Below are 23,763 nucleotides of genomic sequence, written 5' to 3'. Positions count from 1 at the left end.
CTAGTTTTCGAACGTTAGCTCCCTTTTCGTAGACCAGTTCACATATGTACACATTACAATTGGTCAATTGGATAAATTAGGAAAGGGCTGCAATAGGAGCTAGACAAATGATTATATTAATATGGTCTGTCAGATTAAAGCCTGGAGGTTATTGCCTCAAGAGCTCCACATGCAGCGTAAGCTTCTATACATTGAATGGAGGAGAGGATATCTTCTTTAAGTGGTTAATGGACGGTATGCTGATGACAAGTTGGGATCTCTTTTCCCTTACTGTTTAGCACCAGCCGTTGCTTTTTTCGATGCTCAGGGAATATTCCAGCTTCGAGCCAGGCGTTGTATATATTTAATAGTACTGCCGGTCGGTCTGCAGCGATTATTTTCAGAATTTCTGCTGGGATCCCGTCCGGGCCGGGTTATTTGTTGGACTTTAGCTTGTCAGTCGCTAGTTGCAGTTCTTCGAGAGTATACTGGAGGATTTGTGGAAGTCCTAGAGTACATTCTGCATCACTAGACCCTTTTTCGTGTGTGGGGAAGTGTGCGCTTACGATGTGTGTGTTTAACGATTTCTTGAAACAAGGTGTTCAGCTTCTCTGCCGCCGAAGCAAAAAAAAATTACTTGTATTTAAAACTGCTAAAAATCAAGCTTCTGCTACACCTTATGTTACAACAGTGGCGGTTAAAATGTACTTTTTAGTTGCTAAGGTTTTGAACTTAACTAAGTTTTAGCATTGAAAAGTCATTCACAATAGTTTAAGAAAATAGTCTGAGATTTCTCTCTATCAAGCGGTAATACTTTTATTGATCTGCTCACGCAAAAATTTAGTTGTTACTACTCTCAAACAATAGTTTTTTTTAGAATTTTCAATAACAGCACTATTTTTTTATTCGAGTTCATAGAGCATTAAATTTTTGAAATTAATACGACAGTTTGATTGCCAACTTTACAGCTTGACAGCCAATGTTGTGGGCTAGCCGCTTGAATTCCTCAATAACACCATTGTTGCAACTGAATTTCAAAGTATCAACTTGCAACCCTGCACCATCATTGGGGCAGTAGAAAAATGCCAACAAAAGAGAATCCAGAAGAATTCAACTTGTCGTCTGTCATCGTTGTCGTCGGGTGTATGTAAACGCGGTTTGCGTCCGTCGCTTTTTTTCTGCACAAGTAATTCTAAAGTAATATTTAACACTCGCATTTCTCACAATAAATTTTTTTAATTTGTTCACGGTGCTTTGCATAAAATTAGTGTGTGTGTGTGTTTATGTTAATATTTAAATAAATATATAAGGCACAAAGTGGAGGTGATTTATGACGTATATATGTATATACATATATAAAGCAGTGGAAAGGAGTAAGAAAAGGAGACAAACTTGAGTGCAAAAGCGGAATGAAAGATATTCCTTTGTGCTGCTGGTTGGAATTCGGTGGTGCTTGTATGCGTGTGTGTGTGTTTCTAGAAAAGCAGGAATTATGGCCTGAAACGAACCTAACAAAAATCAAGTGAACTGTCTGCATATATGGTCAGCTAACTTAATGAAGCGTAAAAAAGAAAACAAAAAAAAATTATAAAAAAGTGTGCTATTAAAAAATTGTTATGTGCATAAAAGGCAACAGTGTGCCGCTAACCAAAAATTATTTTTAATTTTGTTGTTGCTATTGACGCTTTGCTACTTTGCAACGCCCACACGCACTACAATAAATAAAATATATATTTGTAGCAACTCATTACTGGGTAGCCGTATGACAAGTCGTGCAGCTAGAAGACGCTCGGTAGGTCTTCGATGCGGCTTGTTATGTCTGCGTACGTTGTTGTTATTGTTTTACAGGATATTGAACTTGTGCAGCGTTTTGCCTGAAAGGGTCACATTTTATACTGATCTGGCAACGCACAATAAACAGACCTGTTTGTAAAAACAACAATATTCATTAACCAGAAAAAATAATATTGTGCGCACAGGTTTTCTTGACTTGCATGTGACTAACTTAGATTTATGTAATCTCCACCAAAGCGGCTTAAGCAGTAGAATTCTTTCCAGTATACATTTAATTCTTCACAATTCTATTTCCATAATTAATTTGCCTATTTTCAATCAATCTTCATCAATTTAATTGCAACGCTCTAAATCAGCAGCAGTGAAGCAGGCAACAATTGCTGTCTCGAAATCTGCTCGACTCTAAGCGATCTCCATGCAAACATACACACATACATATATGTATGCATATGTAAATCTTCACAAAGTTCGTTCAAATTTCTGTATACACATACATATGTACATACATATGTCCGTGGGGCCAGCGAAGATGTCATAGACATTGCCGATGAATCTATACAAAAACAAAACTCATTGAAAGTAAATAAAGAAGACACAAAAAGCGCATCATACAAAATGTGTAATACAAAAATACATACATACATATACATATACACTTATGTATTTTAATATGTTCGTATGAAATGCTAAACGAAACCACGAATGCACGACGCAGCGCAGATAGCAAGAATGTTCAAAACGAATTGAATTCGAATACAAAAACAACAACAAAAAGCAAGTTGAAAATCAGTAAGAGCAACAATCAACAACAGAAATAACAATAGCCGCATAGCGCATGGGTCAACGCATAGTTTTCAACGACACGAGGGGTATAAAATATCGTTCGAGAACAAAACCTGACAGCACAGCGTAGCGCAGCACGTTGGCAACAACGCCACAAACAAAAAGTAAACATGCATACATGCATACCTATCTTCTGTATGTGTGTGTTTGCATGTACACATATAGCTAGCACAAATAACAATTCGCCGAAATATGCCGATTCAGGTGACGTTGGCAGCGCAGTGGCGCACACTTTTCTTCTGCTGAGAAATCAAATAAACAACAATAACAACGTTGTTGACGGCATTACCAGATGGTTGCGACTTATTTTTGTGTTGTTTGGCATTCGTGGGAGTGTATTTTGCTAAAGTGGCTGTCATTTCAAATATGATTCCTGACTTTTGCACATGTTGTTGCCACAATCTGCCGTACTCAAGGCTTTAATTCTCATTTTTGATATACATATTTCGAAAGAGAGTCTAAACCTTGCACAATTTCTTTCCTGTAGCTAGCTAACTCCTACACATTCAGAATCGACTACGCTAATGAGTCCCGCATGACTCTAACCACTTCTTTGTATGTCAATGAATTCCACTCATCTAACTCTCATCTCCTTATAGTCCGAAACCGTCGAAACAACACATAATCTGAGCCTGCCTGATGATTTCAAAGACAACTAAATTGTTGCTTGCAGGCGATGAGCTCGAGTTGCCAAGGGAATCTAAAGTGACCCCTGTGCTACTTTGTTCTCCATACTGTAGCAAGTGAAAATAATAATTTTACAGAATCAACCCCGACATACGAAATATATGGCCAGCGTGCAATGAATCCCCACATTACACTAACCACCTCTTTGCGTTTCCAACAAAACCCAATCTCATCCTGTGGTCCGACCCCGTCCAAACAACGGTTACCACCACAGTCGGCTCTACGTAACCAGAACGTATCCGTATTTTTATTCAGAAAAATACTGTCAAGCCCACAGAATTCCTCGAAAATACATCAGGAATGTTTTATGCCGATTCAGCAATAACAAAAAGCTGCATGTTTCCTGGACCTACCGTTAGATGACTTCGATGACCACCAACCCTACTACTACTACTCAATACCCCATTAGATAACAGCTCCAACTAACTAACTTGTACCTTCTCACCTAAACACGGTCCAGATAATCATATCTATGTAAACTGGAATGGAACTGTTAGCTACGGTTATATCAACAATATAAATTCGTTAGAGCTTTAAGGTTAACATGCTCTATTATTATGCCTTGAACAGAATATAAGTTTGTAACATACAGATAGAGATGTCGGAGACCCAAAAATTCGATTTAGTTGTGTCCTTTTCCCCCCTAAAAATTGACCGCAGATATCAGACCTCTATGGTATAATGCTGTCAGACAAATTGACCGACCAAAACCAAGTCCTTCATAGCACCTCTTTTTTCACAAAATTTCATAAAAAAAATGTTTAATGGTTATTGTTCAACGCAGTGTTAGAGTATCTGAAAATTATTTAGATCAGACTTCTTATAGCCAAGTTTACAACAGCGCGCTAGTCGTTTCTCCTTTTCGCTGTTTGGCGACAATTGGAGATTCCAAGTGTAGTCAGGTCCTCAAAAGAGGGTCTCTCATCCGACGCTGTTTTCGCCTTGAAATGGATATTTTTGGCTACCCAGAGGATACTTGGTCTATGGCAGAAAGTCGTGCGCCGCTTGAACCATATGTAAAATAATATTTTCTGGCCACTCCCAAATGGATGACGCTCAGAAAACTTTCTTCACTTGCGTGAACTTCTACACAACTCCATCATCCACTCAGACTCGGCTTGAACTACTATGGCATATAATGCAAAGAAAGGAATGAATGGATTTTTTTTCAAATTAAGAGTGCTATAACTTCGGTGCAAAAAGAAATTAACTCAAACTGCTCACTATTTTTTACACCTCTATATCAACATGTGCGAAATCACAGACGAAAACGCTTATAATTTCTCCGAAAAGTATATTTCACTAATCCCCTGATCATCTGGCAGCATTGTCGTTATATGGGGATAAAGAGTTGATTGAGCTTTACGCCGCTTTGGCATAGCAAGCGCGCTCCGCACCCATACGTCAAACGCTTGTGGTGGGGAGTAGCATGTAGGTGAGCAATGGAGCTAGCGAAATGTGCGCTGCCGCTGCCGATGTGCTGATTTCGTTGCTCAGCTTGCTGGTTCATTCTTCGAAGCTACGTCGTGCGGGCGCTACGTACAAATGTATTCTATCTATCAACTTACACATGCAAATTCTATTCATACATTATTCCGCTAAAATAGAACAAACGCGAAAATAAACCCAAAAAAACGGTCGTAAAATAAATATAAGAAATATCAAACAAAATTGTTGGCGTGTGCAGAACGCGTAAAAGAACAAGTGTTTGCCAAATTACTAAAATGTAAAATAGCATAAAAACCGAAAAAAGTGGAAATATTTGTTGGTTTTATTGTGGGCAACAAGTGCGGAAATCTCATGCGAATTAAAAGCTTTTAAAAATTTCAACTAAAAAAAGTTAATTGAAAGTATATTTAGAGCAAAAGTTTTTTTAACGTGTTGAATATATTTTATTTTTTTTAGCTTAATAGTTTAGTGCAGCGTGAACAAACACACAAACAGCTGAAGGCTGATTTAACCTACAAATATACGTATATTTTCAATTTACTAATTTTAACGCAAGTACATAAGCAAAACACCAAATTTTATCAATAAAATTTAAACTAAACCATATTATATATAAAAAAGAAAACAACGAAGGCTGACAAAAAACGGAAAACACACAAAATAAATACAAAAAAAAATAACTTTTAAGCAAAATCTAAAAGAAAAAAATATTTGCGTACTGCAGATAAACAACATTAATTGAGCGTTTTATTTTAAGCACAAATTAATTAAACAACAACAATCGCTTTTAATTAAAACGATTGTATAAATACACCGCCAAACAGGGATAGCAACAACAACAACCATAAAAAAACAACACAAAATATTTCATAGCGCAAAGTTATAACGCAACAAAAAAAAAAAGTTAATCAAAATGGAAGCAATTGCCAAACACGACTTCTCAGCAACTGCCGATGACGAATTGAGTTTCCGCAAAAGCCAAATTTTAAAGGTAAGTCGCTACCAAGCTGATAAACATACGCGAAAAATAGATAAAATACATTGGAAAGTACGTAAAAGTATGTGTGTCAGTGGGTGTTGGCGGTCAGCGAGGCCACAGGCGCTTGAGGTCAGCTGGCCGCACTGTAAACATCGATATATACTCGTATAAATGTATTTTCTTACAGCTGATAAGGTCTTTGTTTAATTTTATTTTTCCTTTGTTTTGTTGTTTTTGCTCCAGTTTCATGATACTGCTTTGCTGCATACATTTTAGCGCTGATTTATGGCTTTGTTGTTTGTTTTAAGTGTATCTTCCTGCTAAGCTTATCAAACAAATCTAGCAATTAAGAGAAGAGTACTTAAACTTCAATACTTCTAGTGCTGTTGGCAACGCTGTGTCTGGGAATATATTTTTTCTCTGATAAAAGCTGATGTAGTACACATTTACTCAACAGCCTTAATATGTTCAAAGAGCAAACTCTCATAGGCATCTTCGATTCATTGTGGATTACACCAACAATCTGATTGAATGGCATTTTTTACACATAGTACCTCAGGCCACTGCCGGCATGTGCTTTGTTGCGCAGTGCGCTCTAAGGCTCAGGGTAGCTGAATCTATGAAGGAGTCCCAACAAGGACATGTCGAAATTCACTTCTGCTTTACCAGCATTTCTGAAAACTTGGATCACTGCGTCGCAGAAGCTACTCGGGGCGGTTTTTTTCTGCTCACATCCCTACGGGTAGATATGTATGTGGATGAGGAGGAGTCGCTAGAGAAGAGGCGCATTGAGCTTTTTCACGGATGGTTCGGAGCCAGTAGGGAAGGTTGAGGGGGAGTTTTCTGTAAGGAGCTTTCCGTTAATCTTAGCTTCCGGCTACCAGATCACCACTGTCTTTTTCAGACAGAAATGGTTGTTATTAGGGTGGCGGTAGACGTACTGGTACGACCTCTTTCAAGGTAAGTGGGTATTCAACCCGAAGCAGAGCAACAATGTAAGCTTTGAGCTCGCTAACTTTGTTCTCAAAGCGAGTCAAGGAGTGTGCGCCTTCTCTAGATATATCATGGAACTACTTCAACTACAGACTAGTTTGGGTGCCTGGTCATAATGGAAACAATGGCGGCTACAAAGCCGACGAACTATCCAGGGGAACTCTTACCGACAAACTAGTCAGAGGAACTTTTGCTCTGCTCACATCATCATGGGACCAAGATCACATTAGATCATTTTACTTGGTGTGCACTTAGCAAGACTCGTCTTGAACTATTTCCCCTTAGCAAAGTTCTTCCTGCCGCAAACTTAGAGGTTCTTGCTGGACATTGTCCAATAGCCATTCATACGGTTAGCTAAAAATATCTTGATGGATGCTATCAAAATTGTTGGAGGAGGTTTGTGGTAGAAACATGCAGGTTCTTTCTCCAGACTTTGCAAGAACGATTCAAAAACATCTCGGCAATCTTGACTTCGGTGAAACAATCGGAACTGTTGTTGGGCTCGAAGCGCTTTGTCGTTTTGTAAGAGTCTTATGATCAATTATATAGGAGTTTTAAATAACACAACGGACCGGCGTTCTAATCTGTGCAAAAACTTAAAAGTCACATGGACTTAAAACAAAAACCGGATTCAGAAATAGATGGTCATAGAGGAGTATGCACCGATGACACTTTCCTCGAGACGACATTACCAAGAAAATACACTTTGAAAAAAAACCTGATCTTTGCAATGGAGGGGAGGTCTTTCTCTTCCTCTGCTACCCCCGGCGGGCACTGCGTCGAATACTTTCAGAGCTAGAGTGTTTTTATCCATTCCGACGATAAGATCATATGTAGCCGCTGTCTCTTAATTCGCTGAACTATATCAATGTCGTAGTACATACATACATACATATATCTCGTGCAGCTCATTGTTCCATCGAATGCTATACTCGCCGTTGCCAAGGAACCATAAATCTTCCGCAGAACCTTTCTGGATGGATGGGGCCATGTGTAGAAGTTCACGCAAGTGAGGAAAGTTCTCTGAGCGCCAATCTTTTGGGAGAGGCCAGAAACGATTCTTTTACATAGCATCTCACGACTTCAGGTCATAGACCAAATATCCTCTGGGTAGCCAAGAATTATTCGTTTGAAGGCGAGCTATAAGGCGAAACATCCCTCCCCAGGCTTGTGCGCTGAGTTTGGATTCAGCCACGTAAAAAAACACCCCCGATGGACAGATAATGCGACGTATGTGTTCAGTTGTTATCTTTAGAAAGTCTGCCAGCTCGAAAATTTTCACCTTACGGTCATCCAAGATTATTTTATGGACTTTTTTGATGTTTTCGTCGGCGACACCCTGTTTTGTTTTTATTCATTTTTATGACGCATTCTCTCTCATTAATTCATATATTTTTATTTAATCAAAGCTTAAACCCGTCATTCAGCATACACTGAAGTCCAGTAATTAAATCACGCACTTTAATTTGAATAAAATTTAGCTCAACAGCAGTTATGTGTATGAATATTCCACAATCGTTATCCATTCAGCGCATAAGCGCATTATTAAAGACCGGCCGCCGCCACCTGTGCGTTGCGGAGAAGGATGCGCAACACATTTTTGCGCTGTAAATTCCTTTTTTTTGCGGAATCAGTTGTCTGGAGCATATGTCATAAACGTGTATAAACAAATTTAGCAGCATTCATTGCATGACTCAGTTGTGACTAACTTTACATTTTTACATCTGTATGTATGTACGTTATGGTTAAGCTTCTAAGAAGTGAATGTTGTCGAAGTCGCCCCATACAAGCGTACACCACACACACACACAAGCACTCATACATTTGCATGTGTGTATTATGCAGCAACTGGCGGGCCATAGAAATGTTCAGTCTTCCAACTTTTTCATATGCAAATCTGCATAACAACTACAACAACTATGCGGGGAGTTCAACGTCATCGCCAATGTTGCCTGCTCTGACCCCTCGATCTCTTGTTATCCATATATGACGCTGTGGTAGAGATGTTGGCGGGGAGATGTTAGTGCAGCGTGTGTTGCGCCAGCTCGTTAAGGTGAAAAGTAAATAGATGTGAGGTTCAAGAGATTTTCTGCACAACGCTGCGCTAAGAGGCAAGTAAAAAGAAAGCATTTTCATGCATAAAAGCAATAAATAGGGGAAAATATTGTAGTTTCTGTGGGAAAGACAAGCTTTTGAGTTACTCTTTTTTGTTTGTTGTTGTTGTTGTTGCTGTTTTTTTTCTTTGCATTGCTTTTATTTTTACAATTTTCTACTTCATCAGCGTAATTCAATTCGAGTTGTCAACGTGCACGCCAAACGGGCGGCATTTCGCCTTTGCGCGCAGTCACCGCTGCTCACCTAGCATTTTGCTCATCAGCTAGACACTTGTTAATCTGTTGCTTTCGTAGAATGAGGGAAAGAAAATTAATACGCCAACTCGGCGCAGGCCGTCAACCACACATTCTACCAACCACCCACACACATACATACATAAGTCCACTGTACTCATCCCACCTGTGTTTGGCGTAACTTACAAACTTAGGTGGGCGGAAAATTCGGTAATATGCCTGTGGCTGAATTTGAAAATTTCCATTTATGCTTGACTAAAAAGGCGAAATCTGCCAAATACCTAGGAAAAATTTGTGGAATTTGTTTTTTTATTTTGATTCGCATGTTATGTACGGATCTTTTGGGCTGATGTACATATACCTACGAATGCTTAATTTTGTTGTAAATGGGCGTTATGAAATACTGAGATTTGTTGATCGCAGCACACATTTTTCCTACCAGCGAAACAACACGTTTCCTGAGCGTCTTCAACTAGCTTTTGATGACCACATTCTTTGGCTTATGATTTACTGAGATTTGTTGATCGTCGCACACATTTTTCCTACCATCGAAATAACACCTCTCTTGAGCCTCCTTATCTAGCTTTTGATGACCACATTCTTTGGCTTTTATTTTTTTTGAAGACTATCTCTTTCAAATGTTGGCCCCGGCTACATATGGTCCATCCGTGGAGTCCAATTTTCAATGACGCGTTCGAGCATTTCGACTGGTAACTGGCAGCTCTTGAATCTGTTCAGGTTTCTCTTCGTTTCTAATGCGGCAATTTTACTCGTTTACATACCTATTGTCCCAAAAATGGACATCATCGTTGAACAAAATTTGGCTCGAAAACGTCGGATCTTCTTGGAACTTTTCAAGAGCTCAAAGAGCGAAGCGATGTCGCTTGAGAAGGTCGAGCGGCTTCAGTATTTTGTATACTTTCAATTTAAGATCTCCAAGTTGTCCCATACGTCAGTCTGAGTTTCTGCGAACGGCGCCGAAACGACTCTCCACGATATTCGTGTACACTCTCAGCGACGTCTGCTATATTTTCTCTACTGCGTACTGAACGTGGTCTATTTGGTCGAATATTATCCAATAATGAGTGCTGGGACTCAAGATGGGTGATGGTGTTGTGAATAGTACGCTCAGTAGGCTGATTGTGTTCACCGTAAGTTGACACATTCTTTACAGAACGTGAATTTTCGTTTTGAACTATTTGTAAACCTTGTTCAACCGCAAGTCTTTCCATGATGAAATACCAAACAGTGCTGAACAAAAATACGACACCACTCACGCGTGATCTGCGAAAAAGAGGCTATTGAAAAAGTACTTGCATCACCCTGTATATATATCCATAAAATAACATAACAATATTCCTTTAAATTAAATAGAGTGAAGTCTGTTTTCAACTTCTTCTTTCCAACGGAGTAGAGGTCTTCCTCTTCCTCTGCTACCCCCGGCGGGTACTGCATAGAATCTTTTCAGAGCTGGAGTGTTTCATCCATTCTGTCTCATAATTCGCTGAACTATGTCAATGTCATCGTATATCTCGTACATCTCATCGTTCCATCGATCTGTTGACTGATGCCAAGAGCACACTGAAATTATGGATGGAATACTTCCCCAGCCTGCTGAATGGCAGTGAAAACACTTGGAACCCGTTTCCAAAGGCGATGACGATGAAGCAGACGTTCAATTGTCCAACAATGAAGAAGTCTGTTGTCAACAGTTCTTACTTTCGTAATACTTTTATCATTTAAATTTATAAGTCATTCTACGATAAAATGACAGTTTTGACATATTCTCATAAGTCTAACCATATATCAACCCTTAAATAGCACCCATTATTTATGACGTTGCTGTTTACTAACCAGCAATACTGTAAAAAACTAGTTCTGCTTTCTTTCCGCAAATTGATGAATCGGTACACTAAAAGTCACTAACCTCAAAGTCGAATGCCACTAATCAATTGTGGGATCATCTTTGAGTCAATTAAGAACTTTTTTTGTAGATTTTTTGATAAATGGCAAGTATGCTGGTGGCTTATCTCGAGCTTTTTTCAGTAGCTAAGCTGCGCACAGAGTTTTTATAGTATTTGTGAAACACATGGTTGTCGTGGTGAACTTCACCTACCATCTCCCAACAAAACTGTCAGTTAGAATTTTCATCATCGTCAGCATAGTCGCGAGCATGACCATGAATGCAGTGCTGACGAAATGCTGCAACATAGAAATAAACGAAATAAAGTGAAAAATCGTACGAAAAAGATAAAATAATAATAACAGCAAAAAAATGTAAAAATGAAGCAAAGAAAATATTGTATATAGTAGCAATGCCGATAACAGCAGTGAGCTGAAATATGTGCACACATGCTGGCAATTGTAATAATAATAAGAAGAATAAACGTTAAATTCGGACACAATACCCTTGACGGTTGCATTTTTTATGGCATTAAAGGGTATTGGAAGATATTAAGATTTTGATCGCTCAGTTTGTATGGCAGCTATATGTTATAGTTGTCCGATCTGAACAATTTTTTGGGAATTTGTATCGTTGCCTCGGACAATTATCCGTGCCAAATTTCATCAAGATATCTTACTAAATAAAAAAGTTTGCCATACAAGGACTTGATTTTGGTGGTCAGTTTGTATGGCAGCTATATGCTATAGTGTTCCGATCTGAACAATTTTTTGGGAATTTGTATCGTTGCCTTGGAAAATAATCCATGCCAAATTTCGCAAACATATCTCGTTAAATAAAAAAATTTTTTATACAAGGACTTGATTTTGGTCGATCTGTTTGTATGGCAGCTATATGCTATAGATTTCCGATCTGAACAATTTTTTGCGAATTTGTATCGTTGCCTCGGACAATTATCCGTGCCAAATTTCATCAAGATATCTTACTAAATAAAAAAGTTTGCCATACAAGATCTTAATTTTGAACGGTCAGTTTGTATGGCAGCTATATGCTATAGTGTTCCGATCTGAACAATTTTTTGCGAATTTGTATCGTTGCCTTGGAAAATAATCCATGCCAAATTTCGTAAAGATATATCGTCAAATAAAAAAGTTTTTTATACAAGGACTTGATTTTGGTCGATCTGTTTGTATGGCAGCTATATGCTATAGTGGTCCGATCTGATCAATCGGTTCGAAGATTATAACGTTGGCTTGGATAATTATTTATGACAATTTTTATCAAGATATCTTTTCAAATAAAAAAGGTTTTCTTACAAGGACTTCATTTTGGTCGTGATAAATTTTATAGAGTCTCCGAAATTTCCCTAAGGGGTCTTACAAATTTCGTGGTAAACTTCACATAGCCTGCTCAGGGTATAACAAGTCTAGGGCAACAGCAAAAGCAATGCAACAGTTTTTAAATCGCGTCGTCGCAGCAACATAACTATCACATAAGTACATACATATGTACATACTTGCCTCCACACTTATGAATACAAATGCATTTTACCGCACTACTCAACACCGTCTCGACCGGCTGTTGACTGTCATCAATTGTAGTTGTAGTGCTGCCAGCTGTTGTTGTTGTGTTTGTTGTCGTGTTTATTTCTTCATATGCATATATTTTCTTCTTTCACATGATTTACCCTGTGCCTTGTGTTGCTTGCTTTTTGACTTTTGCTGTTGATTGTTGCTGCTGTGGCTTGCCGGCCTGATCTCGGTTCGTGATAGTTGCATTGCTTCGTGTTTTTTTCTTTGTTTCGTTTATTTCTTTTGCAGCCTTTATTGTTGTCTTGAGTGCAATGTGCCGTGAGCACCAAAAAAACAAAAACAATTTGCAAAAAAAAAAACAGAAAACATAGTACAAAAAATTAGGCCGCATGCCAGCAGCCAATATTGCAACAACAAGGCATACTTAAAGCCAAGCAACAATAATAACAAAGGCAGCATAATGATAGTGCTGCAGCCTGCAAGCCATAGAACGGCAGCTGTTGGGGCGTCTGCCAGCAAGCGCAGCTGATGTCTGACATGGTAACTCGTTCCTATACATACATGCATACATACATACATACATATGTACATACATACAGAAAAATCTTTTCGGCTTGCAGACATGCATTCTAAGATAGTAAATATGAAGAGTATGTGTATTGACATTGGCGGACATGTAAATGTAAACAGTTAGCAAAACGATGATTCTTCGGTTGCGGTTGCGATGGTTTCTGTGATAAATGCGATATATGTATGTATGTAGGAGATAACTTGTTGACTATTGACATCACAAAAGACTATTGAAATAACAATAACTGTCTTCGTCAGCTCGAGAACATCAGTCGAATCAAAAGCTACTGGCATAGATCAGTTTTATAATCCAACTTCTCGATCACGGGTAGGATACACAGATTTGGTGGTCCATAGTAATTTAACCTTAAGTATATCACGAGAACATCAGTCAAATCAAAAAAGCTACTGCTGCCATAGATCAGTTTTATACTCAAACTACCCGATACCGCGTTGGATACACAGACCGACCTACTGGTCCTAAGTATTTTGATCTTAAGAATTCGTCATATCCAACGTCAACGCTTTTTGATGATACTTTGCTACTTAATCTAGTCCTTTGAACCAAGAAGCTCCTAGATAAGTCTGGGCAGAAGCATAGGAGGTGCTCCAGCGTTTTAAATGCTTACTTCTCTGCATTTTCTACATGTGTTGTCGTTACGGATACTAATGCCCATTCGGCTCCGTCTCACCCTAATCCGTCAGTCCTTTCAGAAATTTTCTTATATATCGTTTCTAGTGACTTACATATTTCCTGTTCCGCTTCGGTAGCCAAACAGACGGCAAGCAGATCTCATCAGCTATTTCGTTTTCTAAAATACTTTTCTGGCCTGGAACCCAGCATATACATATGTATACAGCCACTTTCCTTCAGTCACTATATCTACTACCTCCTTCCTTCTAAGTACGTTCTCCGACCAAACACGTTATAAGGTAATTGCCTTAATTGTAGTCTGGCTTTCAACGTATATATTGATCTTTTTTATGTGGTTTTCTGCGTTATTAACTCTCTGAGCCAATTTCCTGACCGCAAAGACTTTTGTCTGCAGTATTCCGTAAGTTTGAAGGGTTTAAAGATCCAGCTCCGAGCAATAGATTCCGGCGCCCATTCCCTTAGCCAAACTAAAGAGTTGCCTGGCGTAAAACTTTTTGTCAACTTACAGGGCAATACAGGAGGAAACTTGAAGTTGGCCAATGCACTCTTCTCTTTTCTTCTAGTCACATGTTAGTAGCGGGGCTACCTCCCAGGAGCTTCAAGAGATCATTCCTTGATTACATCGACAATATTGCACAATTTTCGGACCAGACAACGGGCGGAATGCCATTCACAGTGGCGCTTTTAACCCCTTATCTGACTCTCTCCCAGTAAATGGCGTCTTTGGAGTCAAAAAAACTAGTCATAGCAGAGAAAAGCTTGAATCCCCGCGTATCTGTTTGTTCGAATTTACTCAGTTCAGCTCTTAACGATGACTCACGCCTTGTTATGTTTATATTGTCACTGCTCTTGTTATTATGTCCGTGACTCTACACGTAAGCATGTATGTAATTCACAAGTGAGTGCTGGCTGTGTCCCTGACACGAGCAACAATTGTGTCTGGGGTTCTGTGCTGCCTAACAAAAGGTTTCTGTCCGTCGTGTTGGTGGGGCAGCGCGTTGGCGGCATTGCCAGTCATTACTTTGCCATCTGCAATGCTGCACATCACATGCTGTTGCCGGGTATACAAGTATTTTTCTATTTGTTTGTTGCTATTATTGTTATGGGCTGGTCAAGCAACTTTTCCTGCTTCGCTATATTTCCATGCATTTCTCCTTTGTTTGCTCGTTTATCCATACTTTTGCTTTGCTTACTTTTAGTTGCTTTATTTTTTTTTAATATTTGTATACCCTCAACAGGGTATGTTAAGTTTGATACGATGTTTGTAATACCAAGTAGGAAAAGTTGGAGGCTCTATATAGAAAAGTCAACCAGTTTTTGAGAAGTCGATCTGAAATTTTGCGCACGTTCTTTTCTCTCCAAGAAGCTGCTTATTTGTCGGAATCATCAATATCGGACCTTTCTAGCATATAGCTGTCATACAACCTGACCGATCAAAATCAAGTCTTTACATGGAAAACGTTTTTATTTGACAAGATAACTTCACGAAATTTTACACAGGTGATTGTCCACGAAAACGCTACAATCTCCGAAAGAATTGTACAGATCGGATCACTATAGCATATAGCTGTCGTACAAACGGACCGATCCAAATCAAGTTCTTTCGTAGTAAATCTTTCGTCTGACAAGGTATCTTTTCGAAATTCGGCACATATTTTTGTTCAGGATAATGCTGTATTCTCCGAACATATATTTTAGGATCGGACTACTATAGCATATAGCTGCCGTACAAACGGAGCGATCCAAATATAGTTCTTGTATGAAAATCTTTTTTTGTCAAGATATCTTTCGACATTTTACACCGATTTTTGTTCCAGGCTAATGCTACAATCTCCGAACATATTTTTTCAGATCGGATCACTATAGCATATAGCTGCCGTACAAACGGACCGATCCAAATATACTTCTTGTATGCAGAACCATTTTATTTGTCAATATATCTTCACGAAATTTTACACAGGTGATTGTCCACCAAAACGCTACAATCTCCGAAAGAATCGTGCAGATCGGATCACTATAGCATATAGCTGCCGTACAAACGGACCGATCCAAATCAAGTTCTTGTATGGAGATCTTTTTTATTTGACAAGGTAACTTTACGAAATTTGGCATATGTTGTTGTCCAAGGCAGCGCTACAACCTCCGTAAAAATTGTTCAAATCGCACCACTATAGCATATAGCTGTCATGCAAACGCATTGATCAAAATCAGGATAAAGAACTTTTTATACCTTCTGTTACTCTAAGAAATGCGTCTTTGCAATGTATTATAACTTCGTGCAACTGAAGTTAACGTTCTGTCTTTTTCTTTACTTATCATAGCCAAACTTTGCCGACTAAATAATTTTTTTCAATGTTTTTTGCTCGAATTAATCATGCTTACTTTTGTTCTTTTTTTCGCTGAAATGAAATTTGCCTAGCAACATTGTTGCTAAGCCGTCAGAGACACAGCTGGTGGAAAACGCGCGTTGTTGTTATTTTTTATTTCGTGGGTGCATATGTAGTATGTGGAATTTGCAATTTTTCGGCCGCTCCTTTTTATTTGCTCTCCGACATGCTCTCGTTGCAAGCCCGCCTCACTAGCGACTGCCATTTGCGGTTGATTGCCTTTTGACTGCCGCCGTCTGTAGACTTTTTGTAATCCTGCCGCCAGCATTGTTGCTTTGCTGTTGTTTTCCACTACTTTTTCTTTTATTAATATTTTTTCGTTTGTTTACGCTGTTGCACTTCCTTATTGCGTTCACAGGCGGCACGCATGCAATTTTCGCTTGCAGTATTTTCACGTAAGCATATAAAAATGTATATAAATACATACTTATGTATATGTAAGTTTGTATGTATGGTATGTCGGTCCGTGCGTTTCTGCTCACCTTAAACGTCGACTTTCCGTTTCTACTGCGCATTTTTAGCATTATATGTACCACCTCCTTACTTGCCGCAGCAACTTTTAGTTTCATTTCAGTCCATTGTATTTTCTTGACCCCTCTCCCTCTCTCCTTTGGTTTTCACACTTATCGCTAGCTATGTACGAATATGTCTTGCACACACATGCGTTGTAAGTGGCTGACATTTCTACTTTGGTCAGACCAGTTTTTTTCGACTCATTACTAGTGGCTTTTTTCCAGCACTTTATTGCATTTTCTTTCACTTCTTCCTGCATTTTACAATTTACACCATCTTTCTGGTCCGTACTCAGGCGCAGACTTGGACTCGCAACTCGAACTCCCAATCGCCGCGGCTATTTTTAGCAGCTTATTCACTCAACAATCTCTGCTCTCGAGCTGCTTTTACGCTTGTGTGAAGAAGCTTGAGAGTGTGCAGTGAAATCCAGACTACATCCAGCGCAACGCCCTGGACTGCATACTCTAAACTTATATTTATACATATACATATGTATATGTATATATGTACATTTGTTTATATAAGTTGCATATTATGTGTTTTTATGTATTGTTTGTAGGGTTTATGGTGTCGTTTGTGGCCTGTATCATCGTTACATGTTTCTTGTTAACTTCCTAACTTTTTTCTTACAACCGTGGCGGTACTTAAATTTGTTGCATGCAGTGTTGCAATCTGGTTTTGTTCGACATTCTCTTTTGACTTTGTTTTGTCACGCTTGCAAAGGTCAAGCCAAACAATTTCCGAAGCCGTATATAAATTATTTCTGTTAATAAGTAAGTAGCTGTTGGTTGCACTTACTTAGATTTTATAAACTTTAGCTGTAAAGTTGTGGAAAATATTGAGTTAAAGTAATTTCATTGTGGTATGTTCCTTTAGGACTAATGCGATCTCATTCCGGTTTTCTCAAATTTTGTGAAGAATCCCAGTATATTTCTAGCACTCGCATTTATTATGCTTTCGAAACTGGAGTATTTCGTCTGGAGTATTTTAATCGCGCGAAGTTAGATGAAGATAGAACTTTTGTTTCTTCAAACTTCTTTATAGTTCAGAGAGGTAGTCAATAGAATTGTGTCTCATACTAGCCAAAACTCGGAGTTACTATATATTCCGCTAAAGACTGAATCATCGTTAGCATCCCCTTATCTTTGTTGAACTATGATAGACAGAGATACGTTAGAACCTTGATTGATTGGTTCATAAACGAAGCATGCACCGCGATCTTAGGTCTATTGTGCCCTATCCTAAATCACAAAGACTAACCTAGCCGCAGCATATTGATAAAGTCCTATATGCCTATTTTGAAACATGGATCTAAGAGCCTTTATCCTGCACCTACAGACCGCTGTGAAGTCAATTAGCAGGTGTTCTGGTGTTTCAGGCTCCCCGTCACAGAACCAGCAAATTAGGCAACAAGATAGACCCATGTTGTGTAAGTGCTTCTTCAGCTTGCAGTGGTCAGTGTAAAATGCGACCAGTAGCTTGAGTTTGTTCCTAAAGAGTTTGATTACATTGCTGAGGTTATGAGCATCCCATTAGCATGCCTTGAGTTATTGCAATTACATCTTTCTGCCCACTCCTTTTTCCATGCCGAGCAGTTCCTCTAGGTATGGGAACCCACCTCAGTGAAGGCTTCAGGTCCTACCATGGTGGTGGATGCGGAACGGGCGAGTTCATCAGCCAGTTCGTTCTCGGCTATACCTCTGTGACTGGGCACACAGATGAAGTGCACTTGGTTACGTTCCGCTAGGCTACTCAGCCGTTCTCTACACCCCTGCACCAGTGGCGATTTGATCTCATAGGAGAAAATTGCTTTAAATGCCACTTGACTATCGCTAAGTATGGTTGGGATCTTACTCATAATCGTGTTCTGAGCTCTTTTGATTGACTTGCAATGTGACGATTTAATATCTATGGAGGCTATGAATGTCCCCCCTCCAACAAACTGTACTATCGACCAGAATTTCACCATGCGCCAAACCTTGGAAAAGAGACGTGAACGGAAGATCGACACACACTACCTCTTCGTCGATTTTAAAGAAGCCTTCAACGAATAGGAACTGCTATGTCTGAACTTGGTATCCCCGAAAAGCTAATACGGGGGTGTAAGCTGACGTTGAGCAACACAAAAAGCTTCATCAGGGTCGGGAAGTATCAATCTAGTGAGCTAGAGAGAAAAAGTACAATTTTCAATATGAGTGTACAGCTGCTAGCAAACGCCGATTATATTTATCGGTAGTTTTGCTTTCTCCAGACTGGCTATTGAAAAGTTAAGTCCTCCCTCGACGAACAAATATCAAAATCTACAATTCTCTCATTATTCCTGTCCTGTTATATGGTGCAGAGGCATGGACAATGACATCATCTGATGTGCTGGCCTTATGAGTGTTTGAATGAAAGTAAGATTTATGGTCCTTTATGGACATTTACATTGTTCAACGAATCAAGAGACTGCTCGGGATAAGTCTTGTTGTCCGAATGGATGAGAAAACTCCATTTTTGAAAGTATTCGATTTAATACTCGCCTTTGAAAATAGAGGACGACCTCCACTCCGTTTGAGAGGTGAGGTCGAGAATAGAATTTGCTATCTTGAATTGTTTCCAAAAAGCAGAAGAAGATACGACTGGCGCTGTTTTTAACTCGGCTATAACCGCGTAAGCGCTGTTTACGCCAGAAAAGAAGATACATTTCTTTGGAACGTTTCTCGCATTTACTCTTTGACTCACACAGTTTCCGCCATTATTTTCATATGAGGGCTGTGATCTGTGTTTCGTATAAAAAAAACATCAATATTTTTTCTAAGTAATGGCTTACCCTTGTATTCAGCTAGCTACGCGTCAGATATACATATGTATGTACATATATGAAGGTTATGTAGGTCTTTAGAACGGATCTCTGCATTTCTCTCAACCAACTTGCATTTTCCCCTTTCTCAGACGGTTCCTTGTCAAATGTTTTCAGACTTGAAACAGTTTTAATTATACGAAGGCTACGAAGAATTTTTTCCTATATAAGAATATTTTTAAAGGCTTGATTTTAGAATTGTTTCAGGATATCGACGTTCGGATAGGTTATTTCTCTTCATATATTAAGTATGCTAGCCTTGAACAGCATCTAACGGTTTATATAAAAAGAGTTTTCAGATAACTAAAAAAATTCGTGTAATATCCTGTTATTGTAGGACGAAATTTTATAATGTCTAAAAAATTCTCTAAAATTCTGTAAATTTATTATTCATTTCTTATTATTTTTTCACATTTCTTGCATATAATCAATGCCATCATTCATACCCCAAAATAACTGGAAATTTATTGCGTTTTAAATTTTTAAATTCTATTCCATAAAAAATAATTACACCAAAATACATAAATATGTATTACGTGTTCACTAAAAGAACACACAAAAAAAAAAAACAAAAAGATCTCTGGTCCACGCATTTATTTTTCCAACCATTTCGCTCATATTTTCCGCCTTAAATATGCCATTTTACGCCGTTTGTTTATTTTATGAATATTTTTGTGCTGTCTCCCGCCAACTGTGTGTATTTTGCATAATTTCATTGGCGATTTTCGTTTATCCGAATAAATTTTCATTTAAATATCGCGCCGTCGCCATGCTCATGCAGCGTTTTCATAATTTCATTTCGTGATTTTCCCCCTTTAGTATCAACTTATACAGCATCAACGCCAACAAAAATTTATTTGAGCATATTTCATTTTTTGTCGAGAAATTTCTTATTTTTACTTTTACGCTTCTTTTCTTTTACGCCTATTCTTTCGCTTTTTATTCTATCAAATTTGTTTGTGCTGTATTAGAGAGAATCATGAAATTTATACAATGTCTTTCGTTTTTCTTTTACGTATTTTCTTTTTTCATTTTATTTTTAATAATTTTTTTTTTTTTATTTTTTATTATTTTTTTTATTTTTTTATTATTTTTTTTATTTTTTTTATTTTTTTTATATTTTTTTATTTTTTTTTTTTTTTTTTTTTTTTTTTATATTTTTTTTATATTTTTTTTTTTTTTTTATATTTTTTTTTTTTATATTTTTTTTTATATTTTTTTTTTATTTTTTTATATTTTTTAATGTTTATTATTGTTGTTTCGCAATTTATGACACCAATTGATTTATATTACCCACACTTTGACAACAAACCGCTAATTCTTCTCGTTCTCATTGTCAATTTGTCGTCTCACCTCCTCTCTCTCCCTGAGTAAACATTGAGAATTGAGGTATTTGGAGCAAATATTTATTACTTAATTTTCGATCTTCACTTTTGCTTTTTCAATTACAAGAATGCCGGATATTGTTTATTAAAAAAAAGCAACTATTTACCGTTTTTCGTATCTATGTACGATGTGTATTTATGGTTTCATTGTATATTATATTCGTGCCAGCGCTCATGTTTCTGAAGTCAATTTAGCCTCGCTGATGGATTTTTGCGGTTGGAAGCTTTGTGAAATTGATTGCCGCTATTATTTTGACAAAATAATGTTGTAATTTTGTGGTGTGAAGGGTTGTCCTTCAATATATATGTAAGTAGATACATATATGTATGTATATATTAGATAATGGATTCCCTAGTAAATTGAGAATAAACTGCAAATTCATATGCTAGAAAAGCCAGAGCAAGATGCTTGTGAAGTTTGTTATTTGAAGACTGCTAAAAATGTTTCAAGCGTGTGGTCTCGTAGTGTTGGGAGTCAGAGAGATAGCGGAGGATCTGAACATCTCTTATGGATCGACTCAAAATATTTTAGTTAATGTTTTGGGTGGGAAACGTTTATCTGTTTAATATGAATGACCATTTCGTTGGAGCATCATTTTCCAAGTAAACGACATGACCTAACCCCTAATTATATCCATAAACGCCGTAGAGCTCACACAGTTCGTGATTCTTTCTTCTATCGCACACGCGGACAGCCCCAAAGATTTTACGGAGAACAGTTCACTCGAATGCTCCAAGTGCTTTCATAGCTGAAGTCGTCTTCGTCCATGTATCTCAGCCGTATTATAGGACGAAAATAATGAGATACTTATAGAGCGTGATTTTTCTTTATCGAGAGAGGGATTTGCTTCTCAATTGTCTACCGATCCCAAAGTAGCACCTGTTGGCAAGAGTTATTCTGTATATGGCATCCAAGTACTTCCTCTGGCCTCGTTCACCACAAGACCAACATCTTTCGCTTCTTTTTCTAGGCTGGAAAAGGCTGACGGCTCTGTTGTTAGTGCCTAGGATTTCAAAATCATCTGCGTACCTTTGTAACTTCAGAGTAAACTGTGTCACTCCGGCAGATTCTGGGGCTGCAAGCCAGCTATCATAAAATGGTGGTACACCAAAATCGGAAGGCCGAATATCACTTATGAGCCGGTTGCTTCGGCATCTAAGGCAACGCAATTTTCGGTAGCCCTTCAACTATCGAAACTGCAAAGGCTCGCCTGTGTCTGCGCTTCAGGGGTAATGCGCACTTTCCCAACTGCAGCATATTAAGTCATGCTGGAACTCACAACGCTGGATCTAGTGATCAAACAGGTAGCGAAACATATCATGCTGCTCATGGCAGCAGAGGATTTCGGCAAAGGGAAGAGCCCTAGGACCTTAAAGACACACCACTGGCCCTCTTTAAAAAGCATGGCGTTACGAAGAGGTTTAACTTTACAAAGAAGTTCAGAGTTACTCTCGGCAGTAAGGCGATGTGGAACAATGCCACGCTCGACCTGCTACTGAGGAGCAGCACTATACAGTGGTGCACTGACTCGAAACTCGAAAACTCCGGAAGGAATTGGAGCAGGCATTGCGGGACCGCATACCAATCTATCCATACCAATGTGACGTTTTCCGAGCATCTTTCAAGCAGAAGTCTTTGCTATAAGTCAGTGAGCAGAAATCAATCTCCACCGCCACTATCGCAACTAGCGTATCGCCATACTTAGCGATAGTCAAGCGGCACTATGAGGTTAAACCGCTACTAGTGGAGGAGTGTATAGGAAGACTGAACCGTCTATCAGTGTGTAAACCGGTACACCTAATCTGGTTGCCGGGTCATAAAAGGGTAGCCGTCAATGAGCTGACCGACGAACTAGCCCGCTCTGCGGCAGCATCCAAGATGATGGGGACAGAACCATGCATTGCAGTGGTGTCTCACACTATAAAGGAGCTGCTCCACACGGAGAAGAGAGTGGGGAGAGCACAGCATTGGCGGCAGACAGCATGAATGCGCCTTGCCAAGCTACTTCTGGGAGGGTACAAACTTGCAAGGTTTAGGGAAATAATCAACCTCCCCCGAGACAAATTCCGCCGCCTTGTCGCGCTCTATACGGGGCACTGCAGGCTCAGGAAACACTTGTCCAATATGGGCATAGTCTTTTGCGCAAACTGCCGGTTCTGCGTGGAACAGGAAACTTCAGAACACAGATTTTTTAATACATACCATCTATAAAAATTCTATAAAGCCTTACTTAAAAAGTCGAATATCTCGAGAAGTATTAATGATAGCAATTTTTGACCTCGAACCTTTTTTGTAGCAAATAAAATTTCCTACAAATTTATTATGTACATTTTTTCTATAGCTCCTGTCATTTACGAGATATATACAAAAAATTGCGAAATTCTTGGAAAAATCTGGTTTAGAGCCCCGTACTACCTCGCCGGTGTGAGTTACGACTTTGTTGCACTGGGCATTTTTGTAGAGTGAACAATTCTGAGAAATATGCGTCTAAAGTCAAAGCGATGCCATAAAATACCTCTGATTTGTAGGAATTTAAAGATAAAAACTCACGATTGTAGTGTATTTTCTATGGAAAATTTTTACAGGTCTTGGTCCAGTTCTTAATGTTAATATTAAGGGCTAAAATTTTCAGGGAATTTTTTTTAGGGTATTTCCAAGGAAATTTCATGACGGCACTAAAAAAAATTAATAGTTCAAAATCACCCTAATAAATATATGTACATATATAGCTTTAATAATGCGTGTCAATTGTTGGCAGCAATTAAATAATCGTCGAAATCAATTGTCACCAATGCGTTAAAAGCCAATAACAAATGCTCACGGCTACACTGCAATGCATTCCCGTTAGCGTGCGCAATCGCACACACTTACTCATATTACTTTACATACACACATACACATGT

The 23,763-nt window shown here is 38.6% G+C and overlaps 1 protein-coding gene across 7 annotated transcripts in view; it reads left to right on the top strand.

Moving 5' to 3' along the window:
• Positions 1 to 1,081: 1,081 nt before the first annotated feature.
• Positions 1,082 to 23,763, top strand: part of LOC126756772 (growth factor receptor-bound protein 2) — a 42,015-nt gene continuing 19,333 nt past the window's right edge. The window contains exons 1-2 of one of the 7 annotated variants that reach the window (XM_050470134.1): positions 1,082 to 1,176; positions 5,209 to 5,743. In XM_050470134.1, the coding sequence (XP_050326091.1) occupies positions 5,666 to 5,743 (78 nt within the window). In that variant the 5' untranslated portion in view covers positions 1,082 to 1,176; positions 5,209 to 5,665. Of the gene's footprint in view, positions 1,303 to 1,333; positions 1,353 to 5,208; positions 5,744 to 23,763 lie in introns of those variants that run through there. The other 6 variants (XM_050470138.1, XM_050470137.1, XM_050470133.1 and 3 more) reach the window with 6 other exon arrangements.

The sequence above is a fragment of the Bactrocera neohumeralis genome, chromosome 4 (assembly GCF_024586455.1).
Source record: "Bactrocera neohumeralis isolate Rockhampton chromosome 4, APGP_CSIRO_Bneo_wtdbg2-racon-allhic-juicebox.fasta_v2, whole genome shotgun sequence".
NCBI classification, from domain to species: Eukaryota; Metazoa; Arthropoda; class Insecta; order Diptera; family Tephritidae; genus Bactrocera; species Bactrocera neohumeralis.
This window is presented reverse-complemented; position numbering and strand designations above follow the sequence as displayed.